The sequence below is a fragment of the Gavialis gangeticus genome, unplaced genomic scaffold (assembly GCF_001723915.1).
Source record: "Gavialis gangeticus isolate Ggan-Ray unplaced genomic scaffold, GavGan_comp1, whole genome shotgun sequence".
NCBI lineage: Eukaryota > Metazoa > Chordata > Crocodylia > Gavialidae > Gavialis > Gavialis gangeticus.
Window position 1 is genome coordinate 7,099,221 of NW_017729005.1, and position 19,778 is coordinate 7,118,998.

At 40.7% G+C, this 19,778-nt stretch overlaps 1 protein-coding gene across 3 annotated transcripts in view; it reads right to left on the reverse strand.

Moving 5' to 3' along the window:
• Nucleotides 1-19,778, reverse strand: part of SKAP2 (src kinase associated phosphoprotein 2) — a 226,835-nt gene that overhangs the window by 59,347 nt on the left and 147,710 nt on the right. For all 3 annotated transcript variants that reach the window (XM_019508620.1, XM_019508622.1, XM_019508621.1), the window contains 3 exons: nt 12,609-12,733; nt 11,613-11,676; nt 11,041-11,151 (listed from right to left, as the gene is read on the reverse strand). In XM_019508620.1, coding sequence (XP_019364165.1) covers nt 11,041-11,151; nt 11,613-11,676; nt 12,609-12,733 — 300 coding nt within the window. The remainder of the gene's footprint in view (nt 1-11,040; nt 11,152-11,612; nt 11,677-12,608; nt 12,734-19,778) is intronic.

Genomic DNA, 19,778 nt, shown 5'->3' on the forward strand with positions numbered 1-19,778 from the left:
AAACTGGTTAGGGGGGATCAGCAGGCGCTGGGGGAGTCCCTGTTCCCCCGAGCGCCGCAAGGAGTGACCAGGAACAATGGTCACAAGCTGGCGGAGGGAAGGTTTAAGTTGGACATCAGGAGGCGCTACTTCACGGTCAGGGCGTAATGTCCAAATTAACCAAGACACCAGGTTAATTTTTTTGAATGGCTTTAAACATAAAAGTCATTTGAATTCTAATTCATGAGTCATGTATATCCACCAGCATGCCACATTAGCTAGTAAATACAGATATGCTCCCAGAAAGCACGTCTGAAAGGGTTAAAAAAATTCTCATGAAAACACTGACAAATATTAAGTGTCAAATAACTCAGAGGTACTCAGCTCCAAACCACTATAACATTTAGAATTCAGACATATACACACACAGGATAACAAAGCTACTGTGTCACATATTCTCTAATATACATCAAAGATATTCTAGACACAAGATTCATGCATGTACTAGCAAATGATGGATTCCTAAACAAACTCACATGCGTTACAGATTAAAAAAAAAAAATCTTTCTGTTCTCTAGCTGTCAATACCTAATTTACTTGTGCTTCTTGCTGCTTCTGTATATTTGGTATGGCTCTGAGCCATACATATGACTAACTCTTCTTTTCCTTTTTTCTTGGCACCTGTCTGTATAATGACAAATTTTACTGTTTGACTATAACAAAGTACTTTACAAAAATCTGTGCAGAGAAAAAATGGTGCAAAATCCCGACATTTAGAATAGCTTAAAAAAGGATAACATCTCAATTTCCTTCTAAAGATCTATTTTTAAAAGTTTATTCTGAAATGGTGAACTGTTCTCAATATTGTTTTAAATCTCACATTCAACTGTAATGTTGAGGATGATAGTTATCTTACATTCACCATTTTCATCTTCAGATCTCTCACCCACAGCCTGATTTTTATCCAGAAACCACTTCAGTCACTGCCAAAATACAAGCACTTCTGAAAAGAATTCTAACAAAAATCTAATAGTTCAACAGTACATAAGCAGTACATACAAAACTTGAAAACAAAAAGAAGAATCTCAATCATTTGAAAACAAAAGGAATTGAACTAGGCAAAATGAATGTATATACTGGAAATGGAATCTATCCAATATACCTGGTTAACAAGCTACTATTACAAATAATGCCATAATTTGTAGGAATGTGTCCTTGCAGACTGACCCAGCAGGCTCCTCACAAACCTTTAGGCACCAACAAGTGAAAACACAGCCTCCTTCATTTTGTCTTTCTGATTTTGGGGGTTGGTTGCCCAGTTGTAGCCCATGGTCGCTATGCTTGACATTAACATTTTCAAAACAGCATGCAGGATTTTAGCCACGTGTCTTATCAAAAATCAACAGAGGTCACACAACTAAACCACAGCACTGTACCCTGAAAACTTTAAACCAAGGGAAGGACTTCTGAAAAGATGGTCTTCATTCATTGCTGGGATTGTGAAACACTTACTGTAGGTGCTAAGGTGTCAACGCATGCTGCAGTAGAACAGACATACAAACAAACAGACTCCAGGGGAAGATTCATGAAATGACAAACCAGCCTCTCTTTCACAGTCCTCGTTCTGCTGTTATGACTTGCTACTTCTCAAATGCAGATAAAGCATAAGTCACATTTTAATTCAGATTTCTTCACGGGGACATATAGCACAATAACACATCAGCAAAACTTATTTCCTTGAGATCCTGGCAGTTCGACATCTGTAAAGGCAAACTCTAATAAGAGTTATCATGCTTCAGCCACTTTCTAGACAGGTTAACCAGAGACACCAACTTTCTGTGACTATACCCAGGCTTAAACTAATGACTAAAAGGAGAGGGCAAGTGTGGCATTTCTTACTCCTATGAAATGTCATATATTGGTACAATAATAATAGTTTCAGTTTAAAATATTCAAATGATTCTTAGAAGACATCTAAATTGATCCAATAATACTATTAAACATATCCATATGAAACTCATGACATTTTTAAATAAGACAGTTTATCTAAAGTAATTCAAGTCAGGGAGAGAAATAACTCCCTTTCTCCCACCCTCCCAAAAAATTATAAGAGCCACAAATGTCCCTGATGCTGTATCAAACTTAGATCTAAATATACTCATGATTTCTGTTGTTTCTACAGCATGATGAGGTTTTTGAACAACAATTTAAACAGCTGACATGTAATTTTGATGAGAAGGCATTTATTTTAGAATTCGTGAAGAAAGACTAGTTTTAACGTCACTTTCTTATCCAAAAAAGGTATTATGGCAATATGCCATAATTTTTAAACTTGGAAATTCAGTATTTGCAAAAAACTCGTAACAGAAATCAGGTGACTTATAAAATGTGGTTAAGGTCCTGACTACACTACAAAATGGAACTATTAGCTGAATTCTTGGGTCCAGCCAAGGTATAGGTGGCACAGGACTCCTTTGGGAGGTAAGAGAAAAAAGTTAACTTTCCACAGTCTTGTAATAGTGTCCCAACCATACACATTTAACCAATGCAAAAAAATAAAGGAGCCCTTAGGCTCCTGTAAATGATACTGGTTAGAATGATGCTCTGTTGGGTAGGAGCAATGGAGCTAGTTCTGTTCCCAGTGATTCCTGGCCCACTCAGAAGGCCCCATGCTTCATGTGGTGGATTGGGAACAGGTGGCACAGGTCCAATTATACCACCTTTATGCCACTGAAGTGTTCCCCTATGTCAGAAGAAACCCCTGTCTATGCTGGTAGGGCAGGCGCTCATCCTTTTTGTACCACAGGGGTGACACAGAGGGAAGCTAGGAATTCATAATCATGAATGTTAAGAGAAACTGCAATGGCAACAGGCTCCCCAATGTGACTGTACTGTAGCTGCAGCATAGACAGAGCCCAAAGGAAAAAGAAAAGCCAAGATGCAATGGGAGATTCAGATAAAGATGCTATTTAGATTAATCTCTCTCCTTTTGTGCAATAATGTTAGTATTTGTTGGTGCCACAAATGCTATCTGAACTGTTAGTTAAGATTTGACTAAGGGGAAAACTTCTTACTGGGGATCTGGTGCATCAGGACAGGGAAGCTGCACCACACAAAAGGCAACAGCATGAATCGAACACAGAAACCAGCTAAAAACCAAGCACTCAAATTCCCTAGTTAAATTAAAGCTAAGTCCCTGAGCACCATTCCACTTAGCACAACTCCTGTTAAAGCCAACAATATCTCCTCTTCTAATCATCAGCATGGGAAGTTGAAAACAAACATGTGCAAAAACAGACGACTCTTCCCATCATATAGAACTTTCCTGATCCAAATATTTTGGGTTCCCTGGTACCTTTGGACAAAGATGCTTCCTGTGAGTTATAACCAATCACTAAAAAATATTTTATTTTTCAGGGTTGTTGTCACAGGGGCACTGAGGTGCCCTGTTCCTAGGAAGAAATAAGGGCAGCTGCCAATCACCACGGCAGCTCGGGTGATGGCTGCTGGGGCAACCGTGCTGGTCAGGTGACCAGGAGGGGCAGGGCCGGGCCTTTATAAACAGCCCATGCCAAAGCCTAGCTGGCAGTTCCCTTCTGGTAGCCTGAGATGCAGGAGCTCTGCAGCAGACCCAAGCATAGCGGAGATGAGCGGTGCAGCCTGAACATCCAAGGGGCTGCATCATGGTAAGGGTGGAGAGAACCCTGACTGGGAGGCTTTTGCAAGAGAGCCAGGGGGGCCTAGATCCTGTGTTATAGCGAGAAGGCTTATTTTTGTGTTATAGCCGGGTGGCTTATAGCTTTGAGTTTCTGTTGGGTTGTGTGTGTAAGACCGGAGGACCGGGAGAGGCTGTAGGGGTGGAGGAGGCCTCATTAGGAGCCCCCCAGAGAGTAGGGGGTGCTCCCAGCGCCAGAGCGTGGTGCTACAGTGCAGGGTGTTTAGATCCTGGCCCCAAGAAGGGGCGAACAGAGAGAGAGGCCCCGGTGAGGGCATGTGTTGAGAGAAGCCCCTGAGGGGGCGCATATTTTGATAGAAACCCCAGGGGGGGTGCGGACTGAAAAGAGTCCCAGACCGAAGGGTCAAAGGGGCCAAGTAAGGCTCAGGCCGCCTGAGCCTAATTGGAAGGAATCCCAGAGGGGCTCCGCAGTGGTGGGAACCCCGAAGGGTCAAAGGGGCCAGGTAAGGCTCAGGCTGCTGACCCTACTTGGGACAAGTACTATTAGTAAGCCTGAGAGGGCAGACGACTAGAGAAGGGGTGCTGGGTGTGTGACAAGCCCAGAGGCGCCGGTTGCGTGACAAGCCCAAGGGCACCTGGCGGGGCGCAGAAAAGAAGGGGACCAGATAATGTCCGGAACAGCTGTGAGGCTTGAGGCATGCTAAAGGGGAGGTAGGAGGCACGCATAGCCCATAAGGCTGGGGGTGCACCAGGTCACTCCATACGGAACGGGGGACAGTATAAGCATGGCACTGTGTCCAAGGGGACCGTAAGGCAGCCTCCCATATAAAACTATACATACCAACAAGACGTGGCGGGCAAGAAAAGAGGGTGCTGGATCGCCTACTTGACACAGCAGGGGGCGCTAGAGGGATCACAGCTGCTCCTAGGCCCCACACCGTGACAGTTGTAATAATTTAGGTTTAAAATATTCAGCTGTAAGCTACTGTATACATTTTTGATGTAAAAATATATAGAATTCATTAATTTTACAGGCTATCAACTGACTCCAAGCACAGGGAATTTTACAGACAAGTGGGGCTTTTGCTGGTGGCTGTTGGTTCAGGTTCTCTTTTAATATTCCTTTCTATTCAAATGAACTAAGCTTAGTTTATTGAAGGCAGCAAAAATAGTTCTTTCCTGAAAAATCCTGTAGAGAGCAACTGCAAGTTAGGAAGCCTTTGTCACTTGTGATGGCTATGACTATCTGAAGAGCCACAGTATTTGTAAAACATACTTTTACTGTTCTGAGTCATAAAATGGTATCCTTGTTGTACATATAAATTAGCAGATGCTATTAAAGAAGGAAGTGGGTTAACAGATGAAAAGCTTAGATCTCTTTTAGGTCCTGTACTCTTTCCAACCTCCTGCCAGCAAACCATACAAACTAAATTTCACTGAAGCTTTAAATGGGCTAACAGATTGTTACTACTCTGACTACTATTTTGAAGCTATTCAGTTCCTGTCTAGAAATTCACTTTTAGGCATAATCGCCTGCTGAGAGAGATATCTAAAGTAATATGATAGCAAGAAAGCAGGACAATAAGCTTCACTGATTTGTGTTACAAGTTTTTGCAAATACTGAATTCCAAAGCTTAAAAAATATATAATATTTTTAATATATTCCTATAATAACCTTTCTGGATAAGAAAGTAACCTTAAAGCCAGTCTCTCTTCAAGTATTCTAAAATAAATTGTATTATGAAACGGCTTAATGCTTTTTGGTCACAATTACATGTCAACTGTTTAAACTGGTATAAAAAAACCTCAACATGCCATAGAAACACCAGAACTCATGAATATATTTATCCTATATTTTGATGTTTCTTAGTTAAGACATAATAAAAACCCATCATCTGGTAGCTGCTCCTATCTGTGAAGACTTACCTTAAAAAGGCATTAAATATTTCAGCCTTCTCGGAATCATCTAGAGCTAGGTAAAAGATCTATGCTTTCTTTGGTGTGTGCAATACTCTTACTAGTACTATGATCAAGTTTCTATTTTTATAGGATTCTTTTCTGAGTTTAATCTTATTGAAGAGATTGCAGTCTAACCAAGCTGGGCTCCTTTTGCAATGGAAGAATGGGAAGTGCATCATGATAGGTTGGCTCCTGTGCTATTAAAAAGAGCCTCTTTATGCTGAAAGACCCTTTTAGACTGGACGTAAGGAAAAACTTCTTTATTCTCCAAATCTCCAGAGTCTGGAATAGACTCCCTCCAGATGTGTTGCAAGCACCTACTCTGAATACCTTTAAGAAATGCCTGGATGCTTATCTTGCTGGGGTAATCTGACCCCAGCTGACTTCCTGCCCCTTGGGCAGGGGGCTGGACCCGATCTTGCAAGGTCCCTTCCAGCCCTAATGTCTATGAAATCTATGAGAGTACAGCCAGATCTTCTTGACTACTTTTCCTTTAAAGACTTGTCTCCTAGGGGATCCTTCCCACCAGTTCCTTGAGTTGCTAAAGTCTACTTTTCTGAAGTCCAGTATCTTTATTCTGCTGCTCAGCTTCCTTTGTCCATTTAGGATTTTGAACTCTATCATTTCACTTTCACTGTCACCCAAGTTACCGTCCAACTTCACATTCTCAACTAATTCCTCCCTGTTTGTAAGAAGCATTTGAGAAGTTTCCCCCCTAGTTGGCTTCTCTACCATCTGTATCAAAAAGTTATTCCCAACATACTCTAATAATTTGCTGGACTGGTTATACACTACTGCATGTCCCTCCCAGCAGATACCTGATAATTAAAGTCCCCCATGAGAACCAAGTCCTGAGACTGGGAAGCTTCCGGCAGCTTTTTGTGGAAAGCAACCATATTCTCCTGTTTGGTGGCCTGCAGCAGATGTCCTAACTGTCCTATATTCTCCCAGAGAAGTATTCCAGTCATGTGAACTATCCCACCACATTTCTGTAATCCTAGTTATATCATAATTATGCAATTGTACTAGGACCTCCAATTCTTCCTATTTCTTCCCCATGCTTCTTGCAGTACTGTAGTGTATAGACATTTTAGGTACTTAACTGTCCTATATTCTCCCTGAGAAAACTGCTAAGGCTTCTGCTATTGCTTTCCCTCATGAAGTTCTTATCCAGGTCTCCTGGCACTTTACTAACCTCTGGCTTTTGTCTCCACTCCTTGGTGAGCCACCTTCTTACTAGGTTAGCAAGCCCATAAGCAAAGACACTCTTTCCACTCTTCATCAGGTGGACCCCAACTTTTTCCAGCAGCCAATCTTCTTGGAACACCCTGTGGTCAAAGAAGCCAAAGCCCTGCAGGTGACACCATCATGCAGCCACATGTTGACCTCCAGGATGCATCTGCTCCTAGCTGGGTCTTTACGCTAACTGGAAGGATAGATAAGAATACCATCTGGGCCCCTGTCCCTTTCACTGTTGAGCCCAGATCCATGCACAAGATCCAAGGCTCCCCTTGGCAGTATCATTAATGGATGAGCAGCGTGGGATAGTAGTCACAGTCAGATAAACCTTGGACACCTTTCCATGATATCTCAGATGCAGGCTCCTACCAGGCAGCAGAGCTCCCAAACCAACAGGTCAAGCTGGTAGATGAATACCTCTGTGCCCTACAGGTAGGGGTCGCCAACTACCACCATGTTCCCAACCCTAGGGGTGCATGGCTTGGCCTCCCCTGCCACTGATGTACGTTACTTCTCATCCAATGCCTGGATGGTCTAAAAATGATTCTTCTCCACAGCTCAATTAAGAAGGTAAGTTCAAAGATCCTTCACTGCATTCCTCAATTTTACTGGCCAACGATATTGGTGCTGAACTAAGCAGGAATCAGGAGAGATTTCTTCTCTTGGCTCAATATAAGGAAAAGGACAGCATATTTATCTACTATAGAAGACTGAACAGAAGTGCTCAAAAGACTAAGAACACACAATCAGCCACACCAAACTAAGCAGAACAACAACTCTACTGGTGAACAATTATGCAAACCCCAAATAAGGCCTAACTGTAATTTCAATAATACTCATTTAGCTGACTAGCTCCAACACTCATATTTAGAAAATGTATTGTTCAATTCTGCCTTTGAATTACTCTACAGGGGACAAATTCAAGACAACCTTCAAATAATTAGATTCTATACCTGGAAAATTATAACAAATGTATAAGCTTTAAAGCTGACTGACAGGCTTCCCTGTGGGCAGGGGGAGCCATAGAGAAGACTTCTACCATTCTGTCTGGAAACTATGCCTTTGTCACGCTCCAGTCAGGGGGGCTTTGAATGTGCAGCTACTTAAAGTTCCTTTTTTTTTTTGTGCTAAAAACAATGTAGCTCAACAAAAATAATGTCTAAACACAGTATAACTAATACTAAAACACATTTTTGCAGAGGCATGGGATGGAAACAACATCTATCTGCGTTGTTTGAACCCAGCTCAGGTAACTTGGAGACATAATTTGTTATTTATTACTGTAGAGCACTCAACAGCCACAGTAGTTGAGATCAACCCACACGCAGATAAGACAACACATGGTTGACTGGTAACTGTATGCTGAAAAGATTACCTCTGCTTAGTGAAGTAGCAAAACTGCTGCATTTGTAAACCCATTTCATTCAGGGTTTCATTCTCATAACAAGCTAAAAATTATAGTTAGGGACCTACTTAAATTGCAGTGAGACAAAGGTTTTTCCTGGTCTGCTCATGTTGCACAGAGCTGATTTTGCAGGCATTTTACAGTGGTCCCGCCCCTCATCACTGATTGGCAGAGGGTCCCTGGTGGCCCCATCCCTTGCTGTTGATTGGCTGAGAGGCAAAAACTGCATAATTAATAGCAAATTATGTAGCAATATCATACACATTTCATATCATTACCATATTAGTATAAATGCAAGTATTAAATTTAAAGTTTAAGTCTTTATATTCCAGTAAGTACTTTAGAAGGTGGGGGGGAAGATGGGGGTCAATTCTGCAGAAAATCATGGCCAACATCATTTTTCACAGCCATCGGTCCCTAGTTATAGTGTGACAGCTAATGTGCCCTCCTGAGCAGCCTCTTCCCTCACCTCTTTAAAAAAAGTTAAAAAAAAGGAAGTGCACTATAGAAAACACATAACATGCGAATGATTGGACCTGCAGCTGATTGCTGTACATCTGTTCGGTGTTCTACCATGTCTCTTTCTGCATAATGACTAGAGATCACAACTGAAATCAGATGCCATTGTATACAAAACTATATGAAAGCAAAGTAAGAGACAGGCCTTGTCCTATAAAACACGGGTTCCCAACCCCCAGGCTGCAGCCTGGTACCAAGCCGCGAAGGACTGGCTGCCAGTCCTCAGGAGGGCCAGCTGCTGTGAACTGGAAGTGGCCGCAGACCAACAAACTGTGGACTGGAAGTGACCAGCATACTGTGGACAGGCAGCCTGCCTGCAGCAGTCATGGCTGGGCCACTGTTTGCCAGTCCACAGTAACTTCCGGTCCAGGGTTTGCCAGTCCTCAGCATAAAAAGGTTGGGAACCCCCTGCTATAGAGGTTAAAAATTAAACAGACAAGATAGTATTTTCCTTCTCCTGTCCTTTATCTGTTAACCCTCAGCTTAACTAAGCTCAGTAAACTGAAGCATAAGTTACAGTATGCAAGATGCCCAGAGTCATGAAGAAAGCCAGTAGTTGAGCTGGAAACTGATCCAAGACCTCCTGAAGCCCAAACAATTAACAGACTATTCTTCTCAAATTTGCTGTTCTGCTGCTTTTTTGGCATGTCAGGTAATTTAGGAGACAAACGTTATTGGAAAACTGATGTAAAAGTGTCAATATTTCTAAACACTCCTAGCTGTGAGGATATAGCTCAGCAATATTGTGAACAGGAAACTCTTAAAGGGAACTTAAATTTGATAACTCCTGATTCTCATCACATTTTTCAGTTTCATTCATTCAAGATGGCTGTCACCACCATTTATTGGATTGAGGCAGCCATGTGAACTTGTGAATGAAACATCCCCTTTATTGAGTTTACTTCAGGCACAACATAATAAGTGAAAATGCACTGCTTGTTAGTATAAACAAACATGAAGAATCATCTCCTGTAAGATACTAAATACACAAAATGCAATCCAAGGGTCATCCAGACACGTCAGGATTAGCCTCGGATTTAGACTGAAGTTTTTTAGCCCTGTGGTTTGGGACTTTATATGCACTGAAGATTATGTCATCAGCCTGCGAGGCAACTTGCATACAAAAAAAAAAATCTCACATGGATAAAGGATATACTCCTAGGCCAAAGCTGCAGTCACACAGATGGAAATCTATGGCCTTAATCATATCAGCAGACCATACAGTAGCTTCTTCTTGGATAGGCAAATGTTGTGCCAATTATTCTACAGTTGTAAAATCAATATTATCATCAGCTTCCACAATCATCTGCTCTTGTAGTTCACTGAAGCACACTTAAAATTTTAATTAATAAGAAAACCAAACTTTAAACCATCGTGCTAATCAATAAAATATCCAACATGGAACAGAGATGTGAAGGCAGCCTGTATCACATGTAGTTTTATTTTTATCTGCCAAGTTATTAGCTGATAGTAGTGTTGTCCCTGAACAGCAACAGAAATGGAATTTTAAAAGCATTTTTTAATGTGTAAAAGGATCAGGCGTTGTCCTTTTGGCGTAAATATACTATTTTTATACATAACAGATTGAATAGCTCATTTTCAGAGCGCTTACTAAAATAGAAAGAATAAACATCTCTTTCTTCAAATCTTACTGTATGGAATACTCCATGGCCTCTTGCCAACAGAGAATTTAGAGATTTACATCCAATTACCAAGAAGTGTAAACATTTGACCATGTCTGAAAATCCAGAGTAAGAAATCACTGGATAATCAGATACACGCTGGATGAAATGTAAGGAAACTAAGTCAAGACTCATGGTGCTTTTATTTACAGTTCATCACCAGAGATTTTCTAAACCAACACAAATGTTCTGTTGCAGGGATTATGAAATCATGTATTAGGCAGCAGCTGATAACACACAGAAAGTATAGAGAACTTCTGCTTAATACAAATGCCAAAATGAAAAAAAAAGATGGGTAAATCAGTGGAAGGAGCTGTATAAGTCAATTTTTTAATTAAAAAAATTGAGGCAAAGAAAAAGTTAATGAGCTCAAAGTCCCATAAGACCATTTTTCCCCACTGCTGCATGATTTTCATGCCTCTGATAAACAAGGCTGAAGTACCCTTATGCAGACCTTAAGGGATTTTTTTTTTCAGCACCATGGTACTCAAGTTCTGTCAACTTACTTGGAGTCCATCACAATTATTATCCTAGAAACTGAGAAGAGGCATTACCCTCAAATATAAAAATCTCAAATGTACCTGGAAGTTCTTCATAAATGCCTTCATCATCTATTGGTTCAGTGCTGACTTGTCCAACATCATCATATTCTTCTTCTACTTCCTCCTCAGGAATAATGCTAGATTCCAAATCTGTTTAATAGCCGTTGAGAAAGTCATCATTTATCAGAAGGGATGAAGAGCATACACACAGGACAATAGTCTTCAAAGAATGCTTGGACTTTTCCTCTGCTTACTAACATGTAAAAGCAAGTTGCTACTGACATTTGGATTACATACAACTCTCATAAAAGGAAAATACATTAAGTATTTCTGTTTTCAGGTCTCGAAAGATCATTTATGACAGCTTCATTTTCTTCAATTGGAGTATAAGGTGTGCTCATCTTTTAGGTATCATTGAAAATGTTTATGTTCATATGGATTCACCAAGCAGTAAACTGACAAAACTACTGACAAGGGCTTTTGAAGGCCTACAATATACCTGAGGTGAACAGTACACTGAAAACAATGCAATATACCTCATTAAAATAAACAAAGTTATTATTTTTAAATAGAATTAAAGACAAAAAATATTGTTTCATTAGCTGACTTACCTTGTATTATAAATTTGACTTGCTGTACCCATTCTTCCGCTTCTTTGGTAGTAGCTGCTGTAAACTGTAAGAAGCAGAATATTTATAAATAGGAGTAATAATAATAAAATGAAAATAATGATAATAAAAATGTAACCACTACCACATTAGTAATGGAAGGAACGTAGCATTCCTGTCACTTCCTCAAAGAACCATTAGTAATTCTTTTCATGTCTTCTAGTACTTTTCTTGCAAGGATGCTTCTTATAATGTACAGTTAATTTTGACAAATTTACGTAATTGAAGCAGAGGATGATGGATTTGAAACTCTGATCAGCAGCTGGCAGCTGTGCAGAAAAAAGCTGCTTCTCTTCATCAATGTCAAAGCCAGAACTGATGAACAAAATTTGCCCTTGACAATTAGAAGACACCCATGAATTTCTTTAGACTGCTGGATACAGTTTTCTTAAAAATGTTCTTGTCAGATTCCAACACACTACCTGACAACTTAATTAACTGGCTTTCAACTGCAATCTCAGATATTTAAAACTTATTAAACTTACATTCCATATTGATGTCTAGCTGATAGATCTTTGAATTGCATAGCTGATGTGTGCTTTTACCTTGATTTCCCTTCCAAAGCCTTAAGCAATGCAATATGTATTTAATACTCAGATATGTTTTGTTTGATAACTCCACTTTTGTTGTAATTTAATTCATCCAAGAAATCATACAGACCTATTACATAATGGATATTAAAATGCTAACATTTAAGTGACTGATAGATAAAAATGATAGATTTGCTTGTTCTTGTCCAAAAAGATAGTATTTGAACTTAATCTGATTTTTTTTTAGAATATATTTCCTATCATATGAAAGTACAGTGTAAGCAATCCAGGCTTTCTTTTTTTCATTAACGTGTCAGGGAACGTTGTTTTACTGAAATGTTAATGTCTCCATAACGGGAATCGTAACAGTTTTATCAATTTAATTTCAAGACGACATAAAAAGTCCAACCTGATAAATGCGCTTATCAGGAGCCGAGATTTCAAAACAGCAATCTTTCTTTGCATCCTTTCGAAGGGTATTATTCATTCTGACGGTGTAGCCCTCTAAAGCAAATTCACCTTTCTGTTGTTTGTCTGTTGGAGATAAAAGCAAAGTTAGAACTTCATTTACAAGAGTGAACGCAAATAACCAAGCAGGTTATCTTTTACTCAGATTTTGTTTTCTATTTCATGAAAATTTTATTTTTATTTTCTATTTCTATTTAGAAAGGGAGGTTTCTAGCAAAATGATTAGGTGATGCTTTTGGAGATAAAGCTTTATTTTAAAAGATAATGTAAACTAAAGTATATTGTTAGGTAGGATACCTAAAGAATCCCACAGGGAGACATTTGCAGATGGTGGTCTTATTTAGTAAGAAGTGCATTTTATGACACTTCTATCTGGGGAAAGCCAGGAACTGGAACTTGCAAGACAAGCTTACTATAAATCAGTGTCTCTTTCAGGTTCAGTAAACCAATGGGAAAACCTGTCTAGTTCAGAACTTGCTGAGTTCCTTGCTAAATTTACCACCATCTTCCCTCAAGAAGTAAATTTCACACTTGTTTTTGAGGAACTACAAGTCTCTCTTTACAATCTCTCACCCCCTTTTGAATGTACCAACTTTGTACAAACTCCTCAATTAATTTAGAAACTCATCCAATACTTGCAGTATATTCCAAACACATCCACCTCCCAAACCCTTCTGGTCCTCCCTAGTGAGTTTATAGACGGTCACCAGGTCCCTCCTCAGCCTTCTCTTGTGAAGGCTGAACAGGTTCAGTTCCCGCGGTCTCTCATTGTAGGGTCTGCCCTGTTGTCCCCAGATCATGCGGGTGGCCCTCCTCTGGACCCTTTCAATGTTGTCCACATCCCTCCTGAAATGGGGTGCCCAGAACTGGACGCAGTACTCCAGCTGTGGCCTGACCAGTGTCGCGTAGAGAGGGAGGATCACCTCCTTGGCCCTACCTGAGATGCACCTGTGAATGCACGACAAAGTCCAGTTAGCCCTGCCAACCGTGACCTCGCATCGTTGGCCCATGTTCATCTTGGAGTCAATAACTCCCTTTCTGCCTCCGTGCTCTCAAGAAGGGAGTTTCCCATCTTATAAGTAGGCTGCTGGTTACTACTGCCCAAGTGCAGCACCCTGCACTTGTCCGTATTGAAACGCATCCTGTTTTTGTTAGCCCACCCCTGTAACCTATCCAGGTCTTGCTGCAGTCTTTCCCTGCCTACTAGCGTGCTCACCTCACCCCAAATTTTGGTATAATCAGCGAATTTAAACAGGTTGCTTTTCACCCCGTCGTCCAAATCGCTGATAAAGAAATTGCACAGTGTGGGCCCAAGGATTGAGCCCTGGGGGACTCCGCTGGCCACTTCCCCCCAGGTTGAATATGACCCGTCCACCACCACCCTCTGAGTACGACCCTTCAGCCAGTTTTATAGGGTCTAATTTATGTAAAAGGAGCTTATTTGTAGATCATTTTTCTGAAGATTGGGTGTTGCCCAAAACTGGCCAGAATTTAAAATGCATTGAATATTTACATCACAGTACCTCTGTGTTTCTTTTGGATGGAGCATATTCAGAGCAGGACCTCCACTTCATTTTATACATGTCAGCACATTATAGCTGACACTTAGAACAAATAAAAGCAACAAGTAACACTGAGAGCCATAATCTCTACAGGTTGCACTGCTATATTCAAGACAAGGATGGCAGAAAGTTGCCATTTCGCTCACACCTAGGATGACAAACTGGGTACACTCAAGTAATGCATGTTGCATTAGGTATGGCCCTTTTAAAAGTAGGAAAAGTATTAATTTCCTAATACTAGAAAGGCATGAGCAATGAGCACACTTGAACAGGTGTCAAACATGACTTAGCTGTAATTACAAATGGTCTCCACTGCTGACACCTGTCATTAGAAAGCAGAACATTTCCTAGAGGAGGAAAGCTTTAAGACACAACAGCTATTTGCAGAACTTTACAACATACCTGAAGAGTTTGTAAAAATAAATTAATCTAGTTCACTTCCATCTATTCTCAGAGGATGAATTCATTTCAACTGTATAAAGCCTGAACAACTGTTTCTTATTTAGATGAACTGCCACCATGCCCTGAGAACTCAGCTAGGTGAAATGCAAAGGGAGCTGCCTTATAGCAAAAGCCAAACACCCCCACCAACTTAGGCACCGAGCAGCAGCACAGCCTTATCACTGTGAGCAAATGCCCCTCCACCTCTTCTTACGCCTCTTATGCAATGGACTATAGGTAGACAGTTCCTTTGGTTCCCCTCTCAGTTCTCCCACACATCAATTCATGTAGACTCAGTGTGGTAATACTGCCACTTAATGCAGGAGGTGCACAGGCAGTCACCATACAGCCACTCTGCTTGCAATTCATCATACATACGGTCCCAACTCTTTGTACTGCCCCACTTCTTTGGATTTTCTCCCAGCACAAGTAAACAGCAAATGACAATCCTGCACAAATATATTAAGGCATAAAATCATGCTGCTTCTATTATTTTTCCTGTTTCCACCAGCAAGTTTTACTATGTCTTCATTAACTGCTGTGACATAGTGCTAATAATTTATGTCTGTTCACTGCTCTACCCCCACCATACGTGCAAAATTCATGGAATTATATTAACGTACTAAGGCAGATACTAGAAATAACAACTTGGAAAAGGTTAACTAGGTCCCCTTTTAATGAAATCATTTCAGTCTAGAAATTTTATTGTTCATTCACTTTTGACCTTAGGGAAAAGATGAAGTGGAAAGCATTCATTTCTCACTCGCCCATTGCGGGAAGTTTATCAAAACCCAAGAAGATAGCAGCATGCAGACAGAATAAACAAATACCAGGTTCAAAAGGTAAAACTGTTTTGTCAAGATAAAAATGAGGCAAGTTATTCAAATTTAGTGTCTTGGAATACTTCTGAGAAATCCTCTGTCATACTGACGATCCCTTTATATGGTAATACAGGTTTTCAGAGTTACTCTGGAATGATCTTCATGCTGGTACAAGTTCTTTCAAAGAGCATTACAATTAGAATACAAAGAATGCAATCTGTAGTGTGAAAACACAGTGACTGCTGCCCACCTTGCCTTAGACTGGTTTATTGCTTATATTAACTTTTGCTTATCTCTAAACGCACTCAATTCCAGTACTAATGATAATTACTTGTAGGCATTAACAAGAAAATATCCTATCCCCCTTACCATCAAATTCTTCCCTGTCCTTTACAAAACAGACTCACTACAGTATTGCAATTCTTTCTTCTAGTCATAAATGCAGTATGGGGCTCTCAACAAGGCCCTAAACCCGCAAATGTATATCACTTACCTAAATTTACACCATTCTGAACAAAGGGGACAGCTCAGAGACCCTGGTGCAAAACCTTCTGAAGTCTATGGACAGACCAATTGGCTTCAGTAGGCTTTGGATCAGGCCCCTAGTGCAAAAAATTAAGCATGTACATAAACCTTTGCAGGTTCAGGGCCATAAGCAAGCAAATTCTATTTTTGTGTTCTGTTACAATGGTGTTCATGCAGTTACCTGTTTACAGTAGAAATCTGCTTCTGGATACTTTGAGTTGTATTGTGGTGAAGAGATAAACAAGATTATTAATCTCAGACCTGAAGCTTTTTACTTAAGAGGTACATGCATTATTTATTTAAGCACTTTATTAGCCCAAGAGATGGGAACAGTTTTAAGATTAACATGACCTATTGGATCAGTATGTTTTTGGCAAGCACCCTGAGGTTAAAGAAAGGGGAAGTCAGGGGCGGGGGTTGCAATGACAGAGTTCAGGTCACAGAACGGTTGGCATTAGGACCCAGCGACTGCTGTCACTCCTCCCTGCTGTTCAGTTGCAGTGCAGTGCAGAGAAAGCCACCTCCAACAGAGCCCAAGCCACCTGACAGCAGTGCAGTCCAGGCAGAACACCCCTCCACCAGGGCCCCAGGCAGCTGACTGGGAGAGGCCCCCACTACCGAATGCTGAATCCAGCCTACCAGTCATATGTTGTTAAGCCCTGGTATGTGCTGTGCCCACTATACACTCTGCTAATTTTATTTATTTACTTAACTCTGTTTTATGACCTAAAAGAACCATAATCTCAGTAACTTGTGTTTTACATTTTGTATTAATGCAGGATCACTTGTACTGCAAGTCTACTTGCTGTAACTATTAAATCTTAGTAGCTCAAAAAAAGGTACCTCCTCCCACTCATTCAGCAGCACCCGCCCCCGCTTCAATCTTCAAATCATGCCTGTAATATCATAATAGTGGGATTAAATATTTAAGTAGGGCTACAAGCTCTACATTTACTGAAATCCAAGGCAAGCTTCTCCCCTCCCCTTCCCCATACATTTAACATGATGAGCTCATCTTGGATTTGAGTATGGCAGGGAGGAATCAGCAGGTGCTCTAACTATACTCCTCCAACACCTGCCTCTGACAGCCTCTTTCCCTGCCCCCCCCCACCACCGTCTGTCCTTTTCCTCTGTATATTTAACTTATACAGAATCTAAGTATTGGTGGGTCGTCTTAGAACAGGGGCTTTCAACCTTTTTGGGTCAGTGTACCCACAGCAGCTGGTTGTGAAGGAAGGAATTGCCCAGTGGCTGGTTGACGAGCGGGGGGGATAGAGGGGAGCCCCCCCCCAGTGGCTGGCCAGGTGGGGGCAGGGGACGGGGGTGCGGAAGTGCCAGCGGCATGGGGGCAGCGCCCGCTGTTGAGTACCCCGAGGTGTTCCCTGGGTTGAAAACCCCTGTCTTAGAAGATTCAAAGTAATTTTGAATTCAGGTAAACGTGATACTTAAAATATAAATACTGTACACTGAATGAAGAATAATTTTGATGGAAATTGAAGCTTAGACAGTAAGAATTCCAAGAACTTACTGGGAAAAAGTGGGAGCTGCTGAGTGTAGAACACTTAAGACCCAGAATTTATACTGTCTTCAGCTTTTACTCACCTGAGAATTCAAGAAACTGCAGTGGAGACAACTATCTAAAAGATACTCGTCAGGTTTCCAGCTTACATTTTACATATTAAAACACGGAGAATAATATTAACGAGTCATTCCTGATGCGCTACAGTCGATACACTAAGTTACAAGTGGGCATGGTGGAGATTTCTTCTACTTTGATGCCCAGACCCTTAACAAAGTTAGCCACAAACTCAGGATAGCCTAAGGCAGCTCAAGCTGTACTTGGGATCAACAAGGTCTATAAACACAGCCAGGGACAGAATGAAATTCAGAATTAACAAAAACATAAGTGTGACAAAGTAAAGATGAGTGTTGTATTCCTGCTGCACCAGGAAAGTGTTAGGAATTAAAAAACAGAAAAATGTCATTATGCCACTGTAAATCAATGATACATTCACACCTTGAATACTGTACACAATTCTAGTTCCCCTCTCTTCAAAAGAATATACAAGCAGAAACAGTACAAAGGAGGGCAACAAAGACGATGATGGCATGGAAAGACTTCTACCCAAAAAAAACCTACATGTTCAAGGACTTTTGAGCTCAGAGAAAAAATGACTGAGGGAAGATATGCTGGAAGTCCATAAAAGAATTCATCACATGGAGAAAGTAAATAGAAATTTACTATGTATGATTTCTCAATACAAGAACTAATGGACATGCAATAACATTACTAGAAGGCAGATTTAAAACAAACAAAAGGAATCCATCTTATTTTCCCCCACAGGCACAGTAGGTCATTAAATTAGTGGAACTCATTGCCACAAGATACTGGAAAGACTGACAGTTTAACCACGTTCAAAACAGGATTAGACAAATTCATGCTGGTCAGGTCCAACAGTGGGTGTTAAAAATGATAGTAGGGCCACATGCTCCAAATTAGGACTTCCCAGACTTCCAGCTGATTAAAGCTGTAGGAAAGAGGGGCAAGAAACAGATCAGTCTGGCCCTGCATAAATATTCCTCCCCTTAGCATCCAGTCTCTGCCACTGAGAAATACGGGACATTTGGCTGGAGAGGGTCCTGTGATCTGATGTAGCAAGGGTAATTAACCTACAGTATGCATTCCCCAAGTGGCATGGGCAGCCTCTGCGTGTGGCACATGACAGACCAGGAAGTGGCATATAGGGCAGCATGCACAAAGCGGAACAGCAGATTAGGCAGGGTACACACAGAAGGGAGGAGATGGGGCAGAAGAAAAGGATCTGAGTGGGACTCATGGAGGATGCAGGGCATAATATTTATGGGCACACCTGCCAAAAAGCTTGGTTCCCACTGTTTTATAGTATTACTTTTATTAGGTTTTTATGCCTGCTTTCCTTTGCAATAATTTGTAATGGACTAAACTGTCAGTAGTAATTGAGATTTAAAATTAGTATACCAACTTGAGGAATTCCTTCAAGCACTAATTTAGTATTTGCTGAAGGAAAGCTTTGAATATGTTATTTCAATAAATAATGCAAAGACAAGCCTGAAAATCTTAAGAGATAACATTGCAGACTCCTCAGGATTCAGAGGAATTTAAAATTAATTGATTAAAATGTATTTGATTGACATTATAATGATTGCATACTTAAAATTCCCATAAACTTTAAAAGGAATTATATACAAGGACAGAATGCATGTTAGCCTTCAGTGATGGTCACAATGATGGAAAAACAAAGCAACAGAGAAGAAGCAGGAAGCAATAGAATGAATTAATTATTTAGCAGTGTGCATTAGATTACATTCAGTTGTATTCTTTTATTTTAATAGGTCACTTCCTCCCAATTATTACAGCCAGTAATATCATTGTAACCCAGGGGTGGGCAATTATTTCAGCTGGAGGGCCGCTTAATGAGCTTTGGTGAGCTGTCAAGGACTGCAACAGTAGACCCACCCTTTGACAGGTGTCCTGCCCCCTGGTCGCCATCTTGGGACTGGAAGTCCTACCCCTAACCTCTGACTTCTGCCACCAGAAGTTTCTCCCCTTGCCCTGGAAGTTCTCCGGGGGGTGGGGGCAGAGTTTGCCATCTTGGAACCAGAAAAAATACCAAATCGTATACTAAAAGTCAAACATCTACTATAGTGTATTTTAAATTTTAAATTAAAAAATATTTCTATCCTGATTTACATGCATTTGCATAGAGAGAGAGAGAGAGAGAG